Below are 17,225 nucleotides of genomic sequence, written 5' to 3'. Positions count from 1 at the left end.
TGAGCTACAAAAAGGTGCTGTGAATGATTTTAAGCCCCTTTTCTGTGGGCAGACCAGAAGATGCAGACAGCTTCTCATCCGTCCCAGACAGAAGCCAAGGGCTGTCATGAACTGTCTGAATTGCTTTCAAATTTTTAAGACATTGTGATTCCTGACAGTGCCTTGGAACTAAGGAACTGTTTTTAAAGATTCCCCACCTCCAAGAGAAAGAGGAGGCAGTGAACACACAGACACAACACAGGACCAGGAGTTTTATTTGAACACAGTAAGTCGAGTACAGCAGCAGAGCTCCTTGAGTCCATCTGGCTTCACATCATATCAGTAGGTGGCTGATAACATCTGGCTCGGAGTTGTTCCAGCAGGAATCCATTCCCACTTTCAGGAGGCTGAATCCCTCAGCTGGTCCCTGCTGCTGAGCTGCTCAGTTCTCATACTTGTGCTTGATGTGTTTCCACAGTTTCTGCATGCAAAACAAGCAAGGCAAAAAAAATTTAAAAAATCAAGATGTTTTAGGCAGATTCTCGGTGGGGTTGGGATAACAGAATCCAAAATACAAATTATCCTGCTTAGGGAGGTGGTGATGGAGTCCTGGACTGGATCTGGGGGACACAGGGATGCACATGGGGGCTCCTGGCTCCTAATCTGGACCGGGAGGCAGCTGCAGAGATTCCCCTTCCCCTGTTCAGCTCTGGATTAGTGGCCCAGAGACACCGCCTTGAATTCCCACCCAGACTGGAGAGGGCAGTTCTGCTCCTGCACACAAGAGATGCACAGAACAATCCTATTCATGAAATCATGGAATAGTTTGAGTTGGAAGGGACCTTAAAGCTCATCCAGTGCCACCCCTGCCCTGGGCAGGGACACCTCCCACTGTCCCAGGCTGCTCCAAGCCCCAATGTCCAACCTGGCCTTGGGCACTGCCAGGGATCCAGGGGCAGCCCCAGCTGCTCTGGGCACCCTGTGCCAGGGCCTGCCCACCCTGCCAGGGAACAATTCCTGCCCAATATCCCATCCATCCCTGTCCTCTGGCAGTGGGAAGCCATTCCCTGTGTCCTGTCACTTCAGGCCCTTGTCCAAAGTCCTTCTCTCATCTCCTGGAGCCTCTGTAGGCCCTGAATGCGGCTCAGGTCTCCTCCAAGCCTGCCTCGGTATCCTGCAGTCATTATCCCATCAGCACTGTACTTAGGAACCTAAGGACGACTTGACCTCTTTCACCCAAGGTTCACGCTGGGCCACCCAAGGCCACCAGCCCTTATCCCCTTCCTCTGCCAAGGGCAGATCGGCCAAGCCGGGGGACTACAGAGCACAGAAGCTCCTTTTACCCCTCTCGCTCTCCACTGCCTTGCACGCCCCTTCCAAGCGGCGAGAGTAGTCCAAGGACACCCCGAAGCACCGAGTGCCACGACAGCCGCGGAGCCCCCTCGACGAGCCGCGCTGACCCTCAGCGAGCCCTGACCCTCAGCAAGCCCTGACCCTCAGCGAGCCCTGGGGCCGAGCAGCGCTGACCCTCAGCGAGCCCTGACACTCAGCGAGCGCTGACCCTCAGCGAGCCCCTCGGCCGAGCAGCGGGCCCGGGGCTGCCGGGGCGCGGCCCGCGCGGGGCCGGCCTGACCTTCAGAGCTGGGCCCGCACCCAGGCGGCCCCGCGGGAGCCTTACACCGCCCTTACCCCTTGATTGAGGTGCTCGAAGAGCGCGTCCGCGGCTTGGTCGAAGGCGCGCTCGAAGACCACCGCGCCCAGCACGACCGACAGCGCGAACGTGGAGCTGCGGCGGAACAGCGCCCCGTACACCTGCCGCAGCAGCGCCATCTTGACCGCGCGCTCCGCGCCAGCGCCGCCCCGCAGGGGCTGCTGGGGGCTGTAGGCGGTGCTCTGCTATTTGTACAGCGTGTCAGCGTCCGTAGGGCATGCTGGGAGTTGTAGGCCGCGCTCTGTGCGCTTTGTGACCTGCGCATGCGCCTTTGCCGTGAGGCATTGAGGGAGTTGTAGGCGGCGGCGGCGGCGCGGGCCTGGGCAGAGGTGGGTGAGTGTGGCAGGGGGTGCCGGGGGTCCCTGTGAGGGGTTCCTGTGAGGGAATTTAAACACTCCAGTCCTCCTGTCCCTTCCGCCTTGTCCTCAGCGGATTCCGCTGGGCAGCCCCGGGGTCTCTGCCCGGCTTTATGGGGTGAAACCAGCTCGGCCGTGGCTGGGGCGGGGGCAGCGGGGAGGGAGGGCTGAGGGGACAGAGACACCCCGGGCCAGCCCTGCCCTGCCCTGCCCTGCCCGGGTGTGCGGCCAAGGGTGACAGGGACAGGAAAGAGCCCGCGGTCATTGCCCTCAGCTCAACCCCGGAAGGCGGGTGGGAGGGGATTTGGGATGTTTTCTGCAGTTTGGGGTTGCAAAAGGTGGTTGATGTCAGTGTCGGGGGAGTGGGAGAGGGGTGTGGGGCTCAGGATTAATGGAATGGCGTGGAAGGGACCTTGAAGCTCATCCAGTGCCACCCCTGCCATGGCAGGGACACCTCCCACTGTCCCAGGCTGCTCCAGCCCCAGTGTCCAGCCTGGCCTTGGGCACTGCCAGGGATCCAGGGGCAGCCCCAGCTGCTCTGGGCACCCTGTGCCAGAGGACCCTGGCAGCTGCTCCAGAGGCCTCGGAAGGAGTGGGACCTGGCCCCGTGTGGCAGAACAAAAGTGGGAACGTTCCCATTTGCTGCCCTCTCTTCGTGTTTCTAACTTTTTAATCTCAGTAAGGGCAAGCAGCGTGGGGTGACTCTAGCACTGATGGTAGAGAGGTAAATTTGGATTTAGGAAGGCAGCACAGACAGGGATGGGACAGAGGAATCCTGACATTGAAGCTGTTTCCCCACAGGGCTGTTGTTAAACATGAAATTCCAGAGCAGACCCTCAAGTGACGCTGCTGTGTCATTTTGTTTGTCTCACCCACTCAGAAGTAGCACAAGGTCTGGCTGCAGAGTAATTTCTCCTGATTTATTTATGTTTGTTCCCTCATGCAGTGTCTGTGGGGATCTGTGGGATTTTTCAGGGTTAGGACAAGACCTCTGCTTGTTCTGGAAGCCTGGAAGGTGCCTGGCACATTCCTGTATAGTGTTATCCCTTTGGAACCCTGGAATATCCCGAGTGGGAAGGGACCCAGGATCATCCAGCCCTGCCCTGCCCTGCCCAGACCCCCCCAACAACCCCACCCTGGGCATCCCTGGCAGCGCTGTCCAAACGCTCCTGGAGCTCTGGCAGCCTCGGGGCCGTGCCCATTCCCTGGGGAGCCTGGGCAGTGCCAGCACCTCTGGGGGAAGAACCTTTCCCTGCTCTGCAGCCTGAGCCTGCCCTGGCCCAGCTCCAGTTGTTCACTTGGGTTCTGTCCCTGGTCACCACAGAGCAGAGCTCAGAAAAACTCAATTTTTATTTTTCAAATGTAACTGCTCTGGTTTATCAAAGACTAATTCCCCCAACTGCCAATTAATTGGTGTTTGTGAATGGTCAGATTGGTGTTGATTCCGAGTCAAGATCTGGATTTCCACTAGAAGGTGTCCCTACCTGGCAGGGGTTGGAATGAGATGAGGTTTAAGGTGCCTTCCAACCCAACCATTCCATGATTCTATGACAGGACACAGGGAATGGCTCCCACTGCCAGAGGGCAGGGCTGGATGGGATATTGGGAAGGAAATGTTCCCTGGGAGGGGGGTCAGGTCCTGGCACAGGGTGCCCAGAGCAGCTGGGGCTGTCCCTGGATCCCTGGCAGTGCCCAAGGCCAGGCTGGACGGGACTTGGAGCAGCCTGGGACAGTGGGAGGTGTCCCTGCCCATGGCAGGGGGTGGACCTGGATGAATTTTAGTGTCCCTTCCAATCCAAATCATTCCATGATTTCCTCTGTGTGTAATGGAAAGCAGGATCTGTGCCTGTCATTGGGAAGGTGCTGGCAGACTCTGCTGCCATTCCAAGTATCCCTGCAGATCTGAGCCCATTTAAATTGGCAGCTGAGTATCATAATCCTGACACTTGGATTTAATTAATTCACATCTGCCTGGGTAGCCAAAGTGGCTGGAATGGCCCCGAGCCTGGGCTGTGAGAAGGCAGGAAATTGAGGTCAAGGCCCAGGCTCCTCCTGGGGCTCGGTGTGGAGAGCAGCAGCTCTCCCCAGACATAAAGGAGTCTGCCCCTTCCGGGGTCACCTTCCTCCCTCTGCCCGGTGAAACACCCTGGGGAGTCTGAGATAAAACCTGCAGCTGATACAGAGCAGTGTGGAGAGTTCTGGCAGCAGCTGGAGAAGGGAAAATGTGGGATGGTGCCCAGGGTATCTTGGCTGGAATTGTCCCAAGACCCTTGCTGTCACCTTCAGGGTGCCTCACAGCAGGGTATTGCTCACCCAACAGGAGACACAGCACTGCATTGCTGTTATACTTTCATACAACACAAAGCCCTGGGTTATTTGGGTTCTGGGTTTGTTTTTTTTTATTTGCATTTATTCAGGAAGACTTTTAAGCTAGCACAAAGCCTGGCTGGAAGCATTTATGGCTGCGGTGGGTCCAGGTCTGAGCACTCTGATTCAGTTGCAAATCAGGGGCTGGAGATGCTGAGACAGTTCTTTATAGAGCAGCTACATTTACTTTATTTCATAGTGACTAAGATGGATCTAATTAGGAACCATCTCTGTTTTCAGCTGAAAAATGCTCTTTGTTTACTGCTGGAGCCGTTAGGGGAGATGGAAATAGGTTGGTGCTGCTCAGAAGCAGCTTTTTACTCCTCCGGACTCACAGAGTGCTGGGAGGTGCTGGTGTTGCAGAGAGTTGGCAGAACCCAGCAAGGTATCCATGCAGTGGAATCCTTGAAAAGATGGGAATAAGTGTTGGGTATAATCACTGAAGGGGGAAGTCTCAGGGAGAATCTGATACTCCTGTAATTGCTTTTTACGATCCTTCCGTCCCCTGCAATGGGAATTGCTTGGAGAATTTGGGAGCAGGCAGCCGTGGGATGTGGGATCTGGCTGTCTGGAATCTTTAGGAGCTTTCTGCCCTGGTTGTTGGGGGAGGAGGGGGAAGGAGCTTCTGCAATTATTGCTGTCGGGGTGATGAAAGAGAAAGTTTGAAATACGATTTCAAAGGCTGGCTGCTGCTGGGCTTCCGCAGGCAGAATTCCCTGGGAGATCTCTGGAAACTTGTGTGGGACCACTGCAGAATCTCATTTGTTTTCCCTGTTTGCAGCATTCTCTTCTGCAGAGATGGAGTGCAGGAGCCAGCAGCTGAGACAGGGAGTTTTTTGTGTCACCAGGAACTTTGGGAAGACTATGGAATAACATGTGGAACAGGGATTTTTTTCAGTATTTAAAAGAAGACCCTGCCAGTGGGCCAGACTCGTTCTCTCTGAATTCCAGCAGCCCCACCACAGTGCTGCAAACCTGGCTGCAGAACTCAGGGATGCAAAGGATGAGGGAATTTATGGCTCCATGCTCATTAAGCAGTGCTTGGGGTTGGATTCTTGGGCTGGAGGAGGATGATTTCAGACCTCAAGCCCTACAGAGGTGGATCAGGATCAGCCCAGGGCATGGGGGATTTGGGGTCCCAGCACACACAGCTGGGGCATGGCCAGCCCTCACCCTCCCAGGAAAGAACCTCAACATGAGATTTCCAGTTCACTTGGAATATCTGAACATTTTACCTTCAGTGTGGAGGTTTTCAGTCCAATTTAAAGAATCTCAGGAGGTCTTCCCATCAAATGCAGCTTTGCTTTAACTTGTGGTGTGAGGCCTTAGAGATTTCCAGGGATTTGATTTGGAAGGAGCAGTTCCTGGGAGCAGGGAGGGAAGGGAATGTGGTGCTCCTGCTGGAATGGATGTCAGTCAGGAGGCTTGGCAGCCCTGCCTGAGCTGGGCACGCTGGGCTCTGAGGGACTGCCTGGTGCTCTGCTCTTCGTGCTGAGCCGGAGGAATCAGCTGGGGGGCTGTGATTGATTCTGGGCTTGTTTTATTTATAAAATCTTTATTTCTTGTGCTGGTCTCTGTGCCACTTTTTAAATGCATTCAGCTGTCAAAGTGTCAAAACCTGGAGAATTGCTTTTGGAGTTTATCTCCCAATCCATCCATCTTTGCCATTCATCAGGTACCTTTATATCCCTCAGAAGAGAGCTTACAGCTCCTTCAGGGTGTTTGTTGCACCTCCAGCAGGAACACCCGGTGGGGACAGGTGCTGAAGGATAAAACACAAGCAGATCTCACCTGCACTGACAGTGGCTCCAGGCCCAGCACAGGTGGGAGCTCCCAAATTCTGTTCTGATCTTAGTGCTGTACTCAGAGCAGACACACCTTGGTGCTGTAGGCTGGGGAGAATGGGGAGAGCAATCCATGATGTACAGGTGGCTCAGGGGATTGTTGGAAATGTGTCCTGTAATGTTTGTAATGCAGCTTCCCACCTGCAGGACAGGTGAGATCAGCTTCTGTTTTATCCTTGAGGATAAAATGAGCTTTGCTGAGTTTCTTCCTTACCTTGCAGAGATGGACATGAGGGAGTTTCCTTCCTCTTTTGTATCAGCTGGTGGAGGTTGTGGTCAAAGGTCCCCAGGACCTTCAGCTCCTCCTGCTTGCACCTTGGATGGTTTGTGCTGCACCTTCCCTGGAGCCTGTGGCTCTGTTTTCTGTGGTCTGAACTCGGGGAAGGGGAATCCTTCCAGCAGAGCTGTTGTTGCTTTGGGTGACAGAGACAAATGCAGATCAGGCCTTTTCTCCCATGTACAGGCAGCAGATCCTGCCCCAGCAGTCTGTGATGGACAAGGATATAAACTGTTGGGTCTCACCTCTTCCTCTGTCTGCCAACCCAAAGTGATTTGAGTTCTCCTCATTTGGAAGCAGGCGCTGTAAATCCTGGATCCTCCATTCCCATGGCTGGGCGCCGAGGAGCTGCCTGACAATTCCAGGACATGCTGATTCTGTTTTGCCAGGGAAGAGATGGGGAAAAGGTACTTCTGTGACTACTGTGACAGGTCCTTCCAGGACAACCTGCACAACAGGAAGAAGCACCTCAATGGAGTGCAGCATCTCCGGGCTAAGAGAGTCTGGTACGACTTATTCCGAGGTGGGTGCTCCCAGATGTCTGCTACTCCCTTCCTGGGACTGGGGAGGTGATGGGTGAGGGGGGGAGTGGGAAGAGAAAATAAATCAGCACTGATGGTTTACACAGTGTGTGCCTGCAAATTGAGCACGTGATGCTGCTGAGTCAGGCAGTCTCAGAGGTGAAACCCTCGTGTGTGGCTCTGACCTGTCTCAGCACACAGTTCCAGCTGTGTTAGTGCCAGCCTGAGGAGAGTGGGTTAAACTGGCTGTGAAACCATTGCTTGGGTGTCCCTCTGCTTCCTTCTGGCCCCTGACCAGTTTGGGACTGGACATGATGGGATTTTGCTGTGGCCAGGATCTCTACCTGGGTTCATCCCTTGTCTCCCCAGATGCTGCTGCTATCCTGCAGGAAGAGCAAGTCAAGAAACCTTGTCGGAAGTTTCTGCAAACAGGTGAGGAGTTCTGAGGTGGACAGAAGTGCCTGGGCTCCAGCAGCTCCTTCCAGAGCCAGCCCAAAGCTGGAGGGAGGGGTTTGGGCCTGTGGCTGGCATCCAGGTGTGATGGAGCCTGGGTTTGCTTTCACAAGGACCTCCTGTGGGTGGTTCTCATGGAACTCTGATTTTTCCCAGAATTATTAAAGTTGGAAAAGACCTTTAAGATCACGAAGTCTGAATGTCAATACAGGATCACCATGTTCATCATTAAACCATATCCCCAGGTGCCATATCCACACACATTTTTGAGCACTTCCAGGGGTGGTGACTGCACCACTTCTCTGGGCAGCTCATTCCAATGCTTTACAACCCTTTCTGTGAAGAAATATTTCCTAATATCTAATCTAGAGAATTTTGAAACTGAATTTTCAAATCTCACTATTCCATTCCAGGACAGTGTGATTTTGGGTCCAACTGCAGATTTTCTCACATGACAGAGCAGGACCTGGAGAAGCTGAGTGCTCAGGTTCAGGGTGAGTCCTCCAGCAAGGCAATGTCTGAGGATTTCCTTGGAGGGAGAATTGCTGCAGGGGGGTGTGAGGGGTTGTGTAGGCTGTGATCCCCTGCTGCCTGCATGGAGCCAGCCAAGCATGGATCCCTCCCTCCTGCTTCCCAGTGCTGTGTGAGCCTGGAAGTGCTGCAGTTTGTCATATGCTCCCTGCTCTTGAGCTGCTGGCACAGGCACAAACCTGGAGCTGAGCAGTGCTGTTACCACTTGGCAGCAAGAGTTTGGAGTGGCCTTTGTGAGCCCTCAGGGTTTTCTTCAGTCAGGGAATAAAAACTGTCAGCAGCAGAGGGCACTGGTACATCACGTCCCCTTAAATTTATGGATTTGATTTCCCCCCACCTTGCTGCTATTACCAGGGAACTGCTGCTTCCACCCGTGGGAAGAGCTGGTGGGAAGAGCTGTCCTGCTGTCGGGCTGTGAAAGGGGTCCTGGATCCAGAAACAGCCTCTGCTTGGGTGGCTTTGGATGGAAGTGAAGTGTGGGCAGAGGGTGGATGGCAGCTGCTCCCTGCTGGGAGTCTGCAGAGCACTTTTGAACTTTCTCATTCTGGAACTACCATTCTTGGAACTACTTTTCTTTTAGGGAAAAGAGGTGGTAGCTCTGTTTTCTTCATAGGAGTCATTACTTTAGTGGTTAAAGCAAGTCATAGAATCACAGACTGGGCTGGGTGGGAAGGGATCGTCTCACTCACTGTGAGCAAGGACACCTTCCACTAGACCAGGTTACTCCAAGCCCCATCCAGGCTGGCCTTGGACACTTCCAGGGAATGGGAGTGATGTGAGAACTTGTGGAATGGTTGAAATCTCCACTGGAGATGGTCTAATCCTTACCCTGCTGAAAGCAGGGTGAACTCAAGCAGGGTGCTCAGAGCCATGTTGTATTTTGAATATCTCAAGGCTGGAGTCTCTGTGGGTGACCTGATCTCTGTTTGACTAGGTTCATAATAAAAATGTGTAATTTTTAAAATATTTAAATAGAAAATCCTGACGGGAATTCCCATATTTTGCCCATTGTCTCTGTACTGGGGAGCCCAGCACTGGGTACAGCACCCAAATGTGGCCTCAGAGTGTGGAGCAGAGAAGAAGGATTCCTTCCCCAACCTGGTGTCCCAGTGTAGCCCAGCTTGGAGCAGCTCCCATGCCCACATCCTCGCTGGAGCCAGCTGCTGTTTTGCCAAGAGTCTGGCAAAGCCAGGCTGAAGTGTTGGAAGTGTGGGATGTGAGACGGGGGATGTGCGTGGGGTAGAGCCTCTCGTGGCCCTGGGAGGGATCCCATTTGGGGAGGAAGAGCTCAGGGGAGGCAGGGGGAGGCAGCATGGAGCTATTCCAGGCCCTGCTGAATCAGTGAGAGCCCCCGAGGTGACTCTGAATCCATCTCTGAGCACCACTGGCAGTCGATAAAGCCGTGGTGGGGCTGGAGCGCCTCAGCCCCTCCCAGAGTCACCTTCCAGCCAGAGCCTCTCCCTGAGCCCTCTCTGCTGGGCTCCCAAGGGACAGGCACAGGAACCTCCAGCATTTCCAGGCACTGGCTGCTCCTGCAGGAGAAGTGGGATCTCTCTGGAGCGGAGCAGGGAAGGCTGGCAGCTCCTCTGCGCTCGGGCAGCTTTCCTTGCCAATTACACTTGTTATTGAGTATTGACTTGTGGCAAATGGGTCGGTGTAAGTGCAGGATTGGCTGGTGAGAGCCAATTCCAGGGAGATTACTGGGAAACCTTGCATTTGTGTTCTGGAGTCAAACATTTCATTTACCAATTAGCCCTGAAGGAGCGATGGCCAGGGTACAGGGGGTGCTTGGTTGGAGAGCTCACTCCTGCTCACCTCTCTCATGGTGTGGCTTCGTGCATCATCACACAGACTCCAGCTCTGATGAGAGTTTGGAGGAATTTGATGCAGAGAAAGGCTCAGCAGGATTCGCTGTAGGAGAGGGACAGCCTGTAACAGACAGGATGGAAGGATCAGACACTGTCTGGTGAGTCATGGAGACTCCAGCACTCCTTCAGCTGCCAAGCACCCGTGTCTCAGGTGCTAGGGCTGAGGGTAGAGTTGAGGGCAAGCTTGTGTGTGGCAGGGTGTGTAATTCACACAGGATCTTCCATCAGTAATGTCCCACATGCATTCCCACAAAGTCTCAGGATCGCTGAGCCATGAGCCATCCCAAGCCACAGCCAGCAGGATTGGAGCAATCTGTACCAGGCTGCCTCTCACTGAAGCAGCTGGGAGATTTCGGCAGGTTTGGAGCCAGGGGTCATCAGGGATTTGAGATGAGCCAAAAGGCTGAAAGCTCCAGAGCCTTCCCAAGCCTGGGGTGACCATGCTGGGGGTGGCCAGGCTGCTGAGGGATGCTCTCCTGGTGGGCCCACAGTGCTGCTTAACCCCCCTTTCCTCAGCTCTGGTGCAGGCAAAGCCTTGTCTGACTTTTTTTTAACCCAGCTAAACTGTGATGGCACTTTTTTTATCATGTAAATATTGAACCTGTCGCTGAGTCCCTGTGAGTGTTTGGTGTTGGTAGCTCTGTGTCCGTGAACTCACTTTGATAACGAAGCATTTTTATCACAACCAAAGGAAACATGACATTGTCCTTAACATTTGGCCTTTTCAATGCTGGGAGTTCACCCTGCAGTTTGTGTAAGTTTTGTGGGTTAAGTAGGAAAATTTCTGGATGATTCCATGTTCTAGAACAGCTTGGAGCCTGGCCTACTTTGGCGTCAGCATCTCTGCACCCTGTAGAATATCCTCATCAAGAAGCAACAGTTTACACCTTCAGCAGGGAGGGAGCTCATATTCCCAGCTGTTCTCCCATCAAAGCATTAGCCTTCTGCATCTGCTGCATCATTCATCAGCCAGACACTTCCAGGCTGTCATTTTAAGTACAGTTGTGTCAGGAAAAGTCACTGTCAAATTGCCATCTCCTTGCTCAGAGTTATTGGCTCCCCGCTAATCCGTGTCCCTGGTGCAGGCAGGATCGACCTGGCTGGGCTCTGGTGACTCCAGCCAGCCAGGGCTGCGAGAGGAGGGCACAGCTGGTGAGTGTTTGCAGGATGTCCATGATGTTGAAAGGATGTGAGGGCCCCTGCTGGGATGGCTGGAGTCCACTGGTTTAACTGGGCAGGGAGCAGCAGAAGCGCTCACACTGGGCTGCAGGGCGGTCGCTTGTTTGGCTGCTCCGATTGCAGGGGCTCCTCAGACTCATCTCAGCCATGCTCTGGTGCTGCTCTTGTGCTCTGCAGGAGATGGGGTTCCACATCGTGCCAGGGAGGCAGCTGAGGGATTGCATCTCCTTGCTGGGTGGGATCTGAAGGATTTCCTGTGCATCTCCTTGCTGGGTGACCCGCCCATACTGCGGGTTCAATCTCTCACACAGCAATGCCTTTTTCAAGAAGAAAACCCATGAGGAGAGAAGATAAATGTGGACCCACTCTGGCATCATTAGAGATACTTCACGACTACAGATGCTCTTTTAATTGGCTGTAATTAGACTTGGGAGCAAACACCACAGTGAGGAGGAGGAGGAGAGAAGCACCTTCACACCTGTCAGGCTGCACGGCCACGTGTGGGGAGCAATGGCCTTTCAGAGCTGTTTCTTGGAATAGCTGTTGGCATTCAGGGAGTATTTCCAGTCTCAGGGTCTGTTTGGTGGTCCCTGGATGGGATGTGCGTGCTCCAGAGGGACGTGGACACCATCAAGGTGAGCAGAGCTGGAGAGTTGCCTGTCCCTGCTGCTGTATTTCTGAGCCTGAGGTTTGGAGTGCTCTGGAGCAGCAGCTCCTGGAGCTGTGAGAACAGCTGGATATCTTTCTCATGTGGGTACCTGGGGGACATTGGGACATTGCAAATCCAGAGTGGTTCCACAGCATCCAGTGAACTTTCCTGGCTGGGATCATGAGTTGTGGCTGCTCCATCCCTGGTGTGGTACCGTGGGGCTCCCTGTTCTGAACAGAGAAGCTTGGGCTGTTTGTGGTCTGTTCTCTGTTGGGGCTGGGAGTTGGATGAAGAGGAAATTGCAGTGGTACAGAGAGGTGGGAGAGATTCGCTCCATTTTCTTCCCTGCCTCATCAGAGCTTCTCACAGATGCTGCTTGTCTGTCCCCTTGCCAAGGTGGGACGTGCTCAGGAGATGGAAAAACATGGAACATAGGGAAAAAAGGTGCTCAAGGTTGTCAGATGAGTCTAACCCTGAGTGTGAGCAGTGCCCAGCTTCCCAAGCTGAGCTTCTTGCCTCCCCATCCCCCTACCTGGCCAGCTGGTTGGGTTGACCCCAGGTAGCTCTGCTGGGGCTTTGCTCCCTGGGAACAGCTGTGGGAGACTGGAACATTGCTGTCCCCATGCTCCTCGGTGGGTTCAGAGCAGCAGCCGGACATCAGGACCACAGCGGGCTTTCTGTGGTGGCACTGGGCACATCGTCACCCCGCCCAGCAGCAGCAGCTGAAAAGGCTGGATGACAAATTATCCATCTGGCTGCTCATTGTGTAGCACATCCCTGCCATCCTGATTTAGTATTCAACAGGCAGATGAATAATTGGTTGCCACCAGTAGGATGAAGTGATCCTTCACTCTGCCCAAGCACTATTAATTTCACACCCTGTCTGCAAAGGTATAATATTTTCCTTAAAACGTGTGACATGTGGTGGGTGGGTGTGGAGCAGGCTCCTGAGGGGCACAGCTGCAGGTGCCTTGATCCCTAAATGGGATCAGGGATCCCCCAGAAGGATAGATGAGCAGGGCTGAGGGAATGACATGCAGCTGCCTCTGCTTCCTTTTTATTGTCACCAGTGTTTGGTTTTCTGAGTTCCCTGTTCTGTTAGGTGGGAAGTTTCCACTAGGCTGGAGATGGGATCACAGGGAGTGTGTCCTCATCCCTGCTGTGCTGGCAGGAGTGTGGCTGTGTCAGGACTCCTGCTAGACCTGTTCAGCACCAGCTGCCTCCCTGCAGCTGGGGGGGACTGGGGAGCTTTGCTAACTGGGCAGCTGTGGGTTTGTGTGGTTCTGTGCCCTTCTCCCCAGGGTGTGCCTGTGGGCTTCTGCCCCACACAGCCCTTCCAGAGTGATTGGAGGGTTAAAATCTTGATTCAGTAAACAGCAGAGATTTCCTACTGGTTTCCTTCCTTGGTCCTAACCACGACGAGAAACAGAACAAGGAGTAATGGGTTCAGACTGAAAGAGGGGACATTTAGATTAGGTACAGATTGGACTCAAAGATCTCTCTTAAACCTGATTGATTCTGTAATTCTGTGATTTATGGAAGAAATCCTTCCCTTTGACAGGATGAGGCCCTGGAACAGGGTGCCCAGAGAAGCTGTGGCTGCCTCTGAACCCCTGGAAGTGTCCAAGGCTGGGTTGGACAGAGCTTGGAGCAGCCTGGGACAGTGGAAGGTGTCTCTGCCCATGGCAGCGTGTGGGACTGGATGGGCTTTGAGGTGACTTCCAACCAAACCATTCCATGGTTCTAAATTCAAGGACTGGTTCTCTCTGCCCTGGTTCTGCCCCTGGGCTGGTGACAGCTCTGCCTGGGCTGTGCAGGGGTTGGGGACACATCAGGCAGGGAGCTTCTTAACCTGCCCTGACAGCAGCTCTGGGATCTGTCTGCCGGCTGGAACACGCACCCGGAGCTGTTCAGACTCTCCTGGGCTGCCAAGGCTGCATCGATCCGGACACTGTCCCTGTCATTCCCACCTAACAGGGCAGGGGTGGCACAGTCACTGCTGCCAGCTGGAGGGACACGGCTCTGGAAATGGCTCAGTGCCAGCGGAGGCTGTGCCAGGCGAGGATGGGGGTGATCTGCCCCGGGGGGAGATGTCAGACTCTCCTCAGTGCCCAAACTGCCACCGTGCTGGTTTAGCTCTTGTCCCCTGCTCTGCCTGGCTGCAGCTGTCACCAGGGATGACTCCAAGCTTCAGATGGCAGGAGGGCAGAGGAGGAGGAGGGGCTGCCACAGGCATGGTGCACACTCTCCACCCTGTAAAACTGTGCAGGGTAATGAGCAGCAGGTTTAATGGAGTGAAAGGACAAGGGTCTGGTGGCCCTTTCATGGCCCTCCCTCTGATCCATCCCTCTCTGATCTCAATCTTTCTCTCAAGCAGGGGAGAAGAGGCTGAAGGAGCTGCAGAGGGAGGGAGCAGATATCCCACCTGGCACCATCGAGGACTGGCTGGACAAGAGAGCCCAAAGGCTGAGCACAGCTCAGAGTAACAGGTACTGGGGATCATCCACGTGTGCATGCACAGGGGGATCCCACAGGAGGGCTGGGATAGGGGAGGGTGCAGAGCATCAGAGGTCTCAACACCCCCAGCCAGCGCTCCTGAGGGCCACGTGTGGCTCCAGCCCTGCCTGCCCCATCAGGGATGTGTGCACAGGTGTCCCCATGTGCCAGGGGACACACTTTGAGAACAAGCCACAGCACAGGGGTGCCCCTTGCTCTCTGCAGAGTGCAGACACACCTGGAAGGACAGAGCTGATGCTGTGCTGGATCATTAATGCCCAGGGTTCAGTGTCAGGAGCCTGCTTTCATCTGTTGACAGCTCCCCCATCCCCTCCTGCCAGGGAGGGTGGAATTGGCTCCTCCTCACAGTATCCGTTTGGATTCGGGCGCCGGCTGTTTCCTCGCTCACCTGACTGTGCCGCAGGCTTAATGGGATGACATTTGGGCAGGTGCCAAATCTCTCTTCTGTTCTTTCTCTGTTTGTTCCTGTCCTCTCCGTGTTTGGACTGGGCAGGATCTTCCTTCTGGTGCTTGTCTGAGCTCGTTGCTCTGGGATTGTTCTGTCCCTCAGCTTGGCTGCCCTTGGCCTTGCAGAGGTGCCCACATTCCTGTCCCCTACACTTCACTTGCCCCATTTTGTTCGTCCTGCTTGTGAATCCCTGGAACTTGGGGTAGATCAGTTCTTACAGAAGATAGCCATGACTATTCCCAGTGGAATTTCCAGACCTTCAGAACTACTTGGTCATACCCAGAGGAATGTTCAGACCTTCAGGATTTGTTCCCTGCTGCCTCCATAGATGCACAGAACAAATTTCCAGGATTATTGCTCTTTTTCCAGCCTCCCTGTAGGCTCAGAAACCATCTGCTACAGGAATTAAACACCAACATTGGAACTTCACTTTCTCTCTCCAGCCTTGCCAACGCCTCTCCCGATCATCTCTGTGCTCCCCTTGTGCCCTCCAGGCCCTCATTTCATGGGATTGATTTTTCCAAAGGAAACATAGAGTGTGGTTTTCCATCAGAAAAGGGTCCAAGGCCTCAAAGTTTCTGAGGTGCCACAAGTTCCATGTGTGTGGAAGTGGGTAGAGGAGAGGGATCCCATTAACACCTTCAAAGTGGAAATATTCTTCACCTTGCTGGCCACTGGAGAATCCCTGTGGGACTGCCACTGAGAATGCTCCAGCTGTAGGTAAACCTTTGATAGAGCACTTGTAGCTCATGAGACCCCAGGGAGTTGAGTACCCAGGCAGCATCCTGCCTATTGATCAGTTCTGCTGCTCAGGAAACAGCTCATTAGGTGATGGCTCCACCTTGCAGCATTCCCTCTGCTCCATATCCACTGTGTGCCTGAGCCACAGTGCTGGGGGAATGACACCAAATATCCCTGCCCAGAGGGGCTGGTGTGTGTCCTTATGGTCCTGCCTCATCCTGGGCTCTGGAGAATGAATCCCAGCTGAGGGGATAAACCTTGAACCGAGTGACTTTGCTCTGTGTTGGTTGCCTGGAAAACGCTCCTGGAAAACTACTCCTGTAGTTGGCTCTCGGCCATGGCCCCGCAGGGAGAGGAGGGTGCTGCTTCTCCCCGGGGTTATGTAAAGGAGTTTGATTAGATTTCTTCTGGCATAACAATTAAAAAGATTCATCAGGATCAGAGGTAGAGGCCTGAGAAGCTGCAAGGCTGCTTGCTGTCAGGGCTTGTGTGAGAGAACAAATGAGCTTCCTGCACTTGGGAATTAATGGAAAAGGTACATTTCCCATAAATTTAAACGTGCCCCGGTCAAGCTGGAGGCAAGGGAGAGATGGTTCTTGCTCCTGCCCTTCTTCACCCCAGTATGGTGTTTGCAGCAGCCTCGACCAGTAAAACTGAGGAGAAGGGCAGGGACACAGTGATTCCCAGGCCATGGGGCGGGGGAAAAGCCTCTTCCCTCTGCTGAAGGGTCCTCTGGTGCACACACCCTGCTGGTTTGGCAGCTCCTCCATTTCCGAGGGGTCCTTGTCCTTTGGGAAGTGCACAGCTGGCTTGGGATTTGGGCTGCTTGGAAAGAAACATCTGCTGGTTTTGTTTGTTCTTCTTCCAACTCAGCTGTGTGAGGAGTGGGGATGGAGGGGCTGGGACCAGCCCTACTCCCAGCACCTGGCAGCTGTGCCTGCTGAGCCCCTCTTGGGGGGTCTGTGCTGCTCCCTCCACCCCAGACCCCCTCACCTCAGTGTTCCCACCTGAGTTTTCACTGGCACACACTGTGTTAGGCTGCCTGGATATGCTGGGAATGGTCACACAACCGTTCCACTGCTGGATTTGGGATGGAGGAGTGAATGAACCCATTTGGTGATAACCAAAACCTTCCTCTGCTGGCCCCTTCTCTTTGGGGGCTACTGAAGGGGCCACAGGGAAGCCCAGCCCCCTGGTCTAGGTGTCAGACTGACACACTGCTTCTCACCTCATCCCTTTCCATCTCCCCTCAGTGCTCTTCCCGAGAAACCAGCACCATTCCAGTACCCTCCGGGCTGGCCACCAGTGCAGGAGCTGCCCCCGTCCCTGCAGGCCCCCCCACCCGGGGGGTGGCCAGTGCCCCCCAACCTGCAGTGGGGCTGAGGCAGTGGCACCCCCAGAGCCTGGCTGGGGCTGGCTGCCTGCCTCTGCTCCAGGAAAAGGACAGGATTATTTATACACACTTTGATTTCAATAAACCCTCCTCCCGCCCATTGCAGCCTCTGTGTGTCGTGTTCCTGCTCGCCCGGCAGCCTCCCGTGGGCTGAGCTGCTCCCCTGGCTCTCTCCCTGCCTCTGGAGTGGGGATCTGTGCTCAGCAGAGCTCCAGCCCTGCACAGGGGCTGTCTGTTGTCACCTGGAGCCGACATTCCCCATTTCCTGGGTAGGATCCACCCCCTCAGGTCACTGCTGTCTGCTCTGCCTGCTCTCAGTCCAGCTCCATGCTGTGATCCAGGCTGGAGAAGGACCCAGGCTTTTAGAGCTGATATTTCATTTCCTCAGGTG

The 17,225-nt window shown here is 54.4% G+C and overlaps 2 protein-coding genes across 6 annotated transcripts; one reads left to right on the top strand and one right to left on the bottom strand.

The window, feature by feature from the left end:
• Window positions 1-231: 231 nt before the first annotated feature.
• Window positions 232-1,849, bottom strand: LOC131585396 (cytochrome b-c1 complex subunit 9). The gene is made up of 2 exons (XM_058851536.1): window positions 1,669-1,849; window positions 232-460 (listed from the first exon to the last, which is right to left on the bottom strand). The coding sequence occupies exons 1-2, from the start codon at window positions 1,807-1,809 to the stop codon at window positions 422-424; spliced, it is 180 nt and encodes a 59-aa protein (XP_058707519.1). The 5' UTR covers window positions 1,810-1,849; the 3' UTR covers window positions 232-421.
• Window positions 1,850-1,957: 108 nt separating this feature from the next.
• On the top strand, window positions 1,958-16,939 carry ZMAT5 (zinc finger matrin-type 5). Of its 5 annotated transcripts, none has more exons than XR_009278939.1 (7): window positions 1,958-2,019; window positions 6,835-7,057; window positions 7,425-7,487; window positions 7,922-8,002; window positions 14,113-14,224; window positions 15,144-15,420; window positions 16,695-16,829. XR_009278939.1 is itself a non-coding variant. In XM_058851534.1 (7 exons), the coding sequence occupies exons 2-6, from the start codon at window positions 6,931-6,933 to the stop codon at window positions 14,642-14,644; spliced, it is 477 nt and encodes a 158-aa protein (XP_058707517.1). In that variant the 5' UTR covers window positions 1,958-2,019; window positions 6,835-6,930; the 3' UTR covers window positions 14,645-14,680; window positions 16,695-16,830. The 5 variants fall into 5 exon arrangements, 3 of the variants coding, with proteins under 3 accessions (XP_058707517.1, XP_058707516.1, XP_058707518.1); XM_058851534.1 differs by lacking the exon at window positions 15,144-15,420 and adding an exon at window positions 14,551-14,680 and having other exon boundaries at window positions 16,695-16,830; XR_009278940.1 differs by having other exon boundaries at window positions 1,992-2,019; window positions 6,832-7,057.
• Window positions 16,940-17,225: the final 286 nt, after the last annotated feature.

The sequence above is a fragment of the Poecile atricapillus genome, chromosome 16 (genome assembly GCF_030490865.1).
Source record: "Poecile atricapillus isolate bPoeAtr1 chromosome 16, bPoeAtr1.hap1, whole genome shotgun sequence".
NCBI lineage: Eukaryota > Metazoa > Chordata > Aves > Passeriformes > Paridae > Poecile > Poecile atricapillus.
The sequence above is the reverse complement of the archived record's forward strand: the minus strand, read 5'-3'. Positions and strand labels throughout refer to the sequence as shown.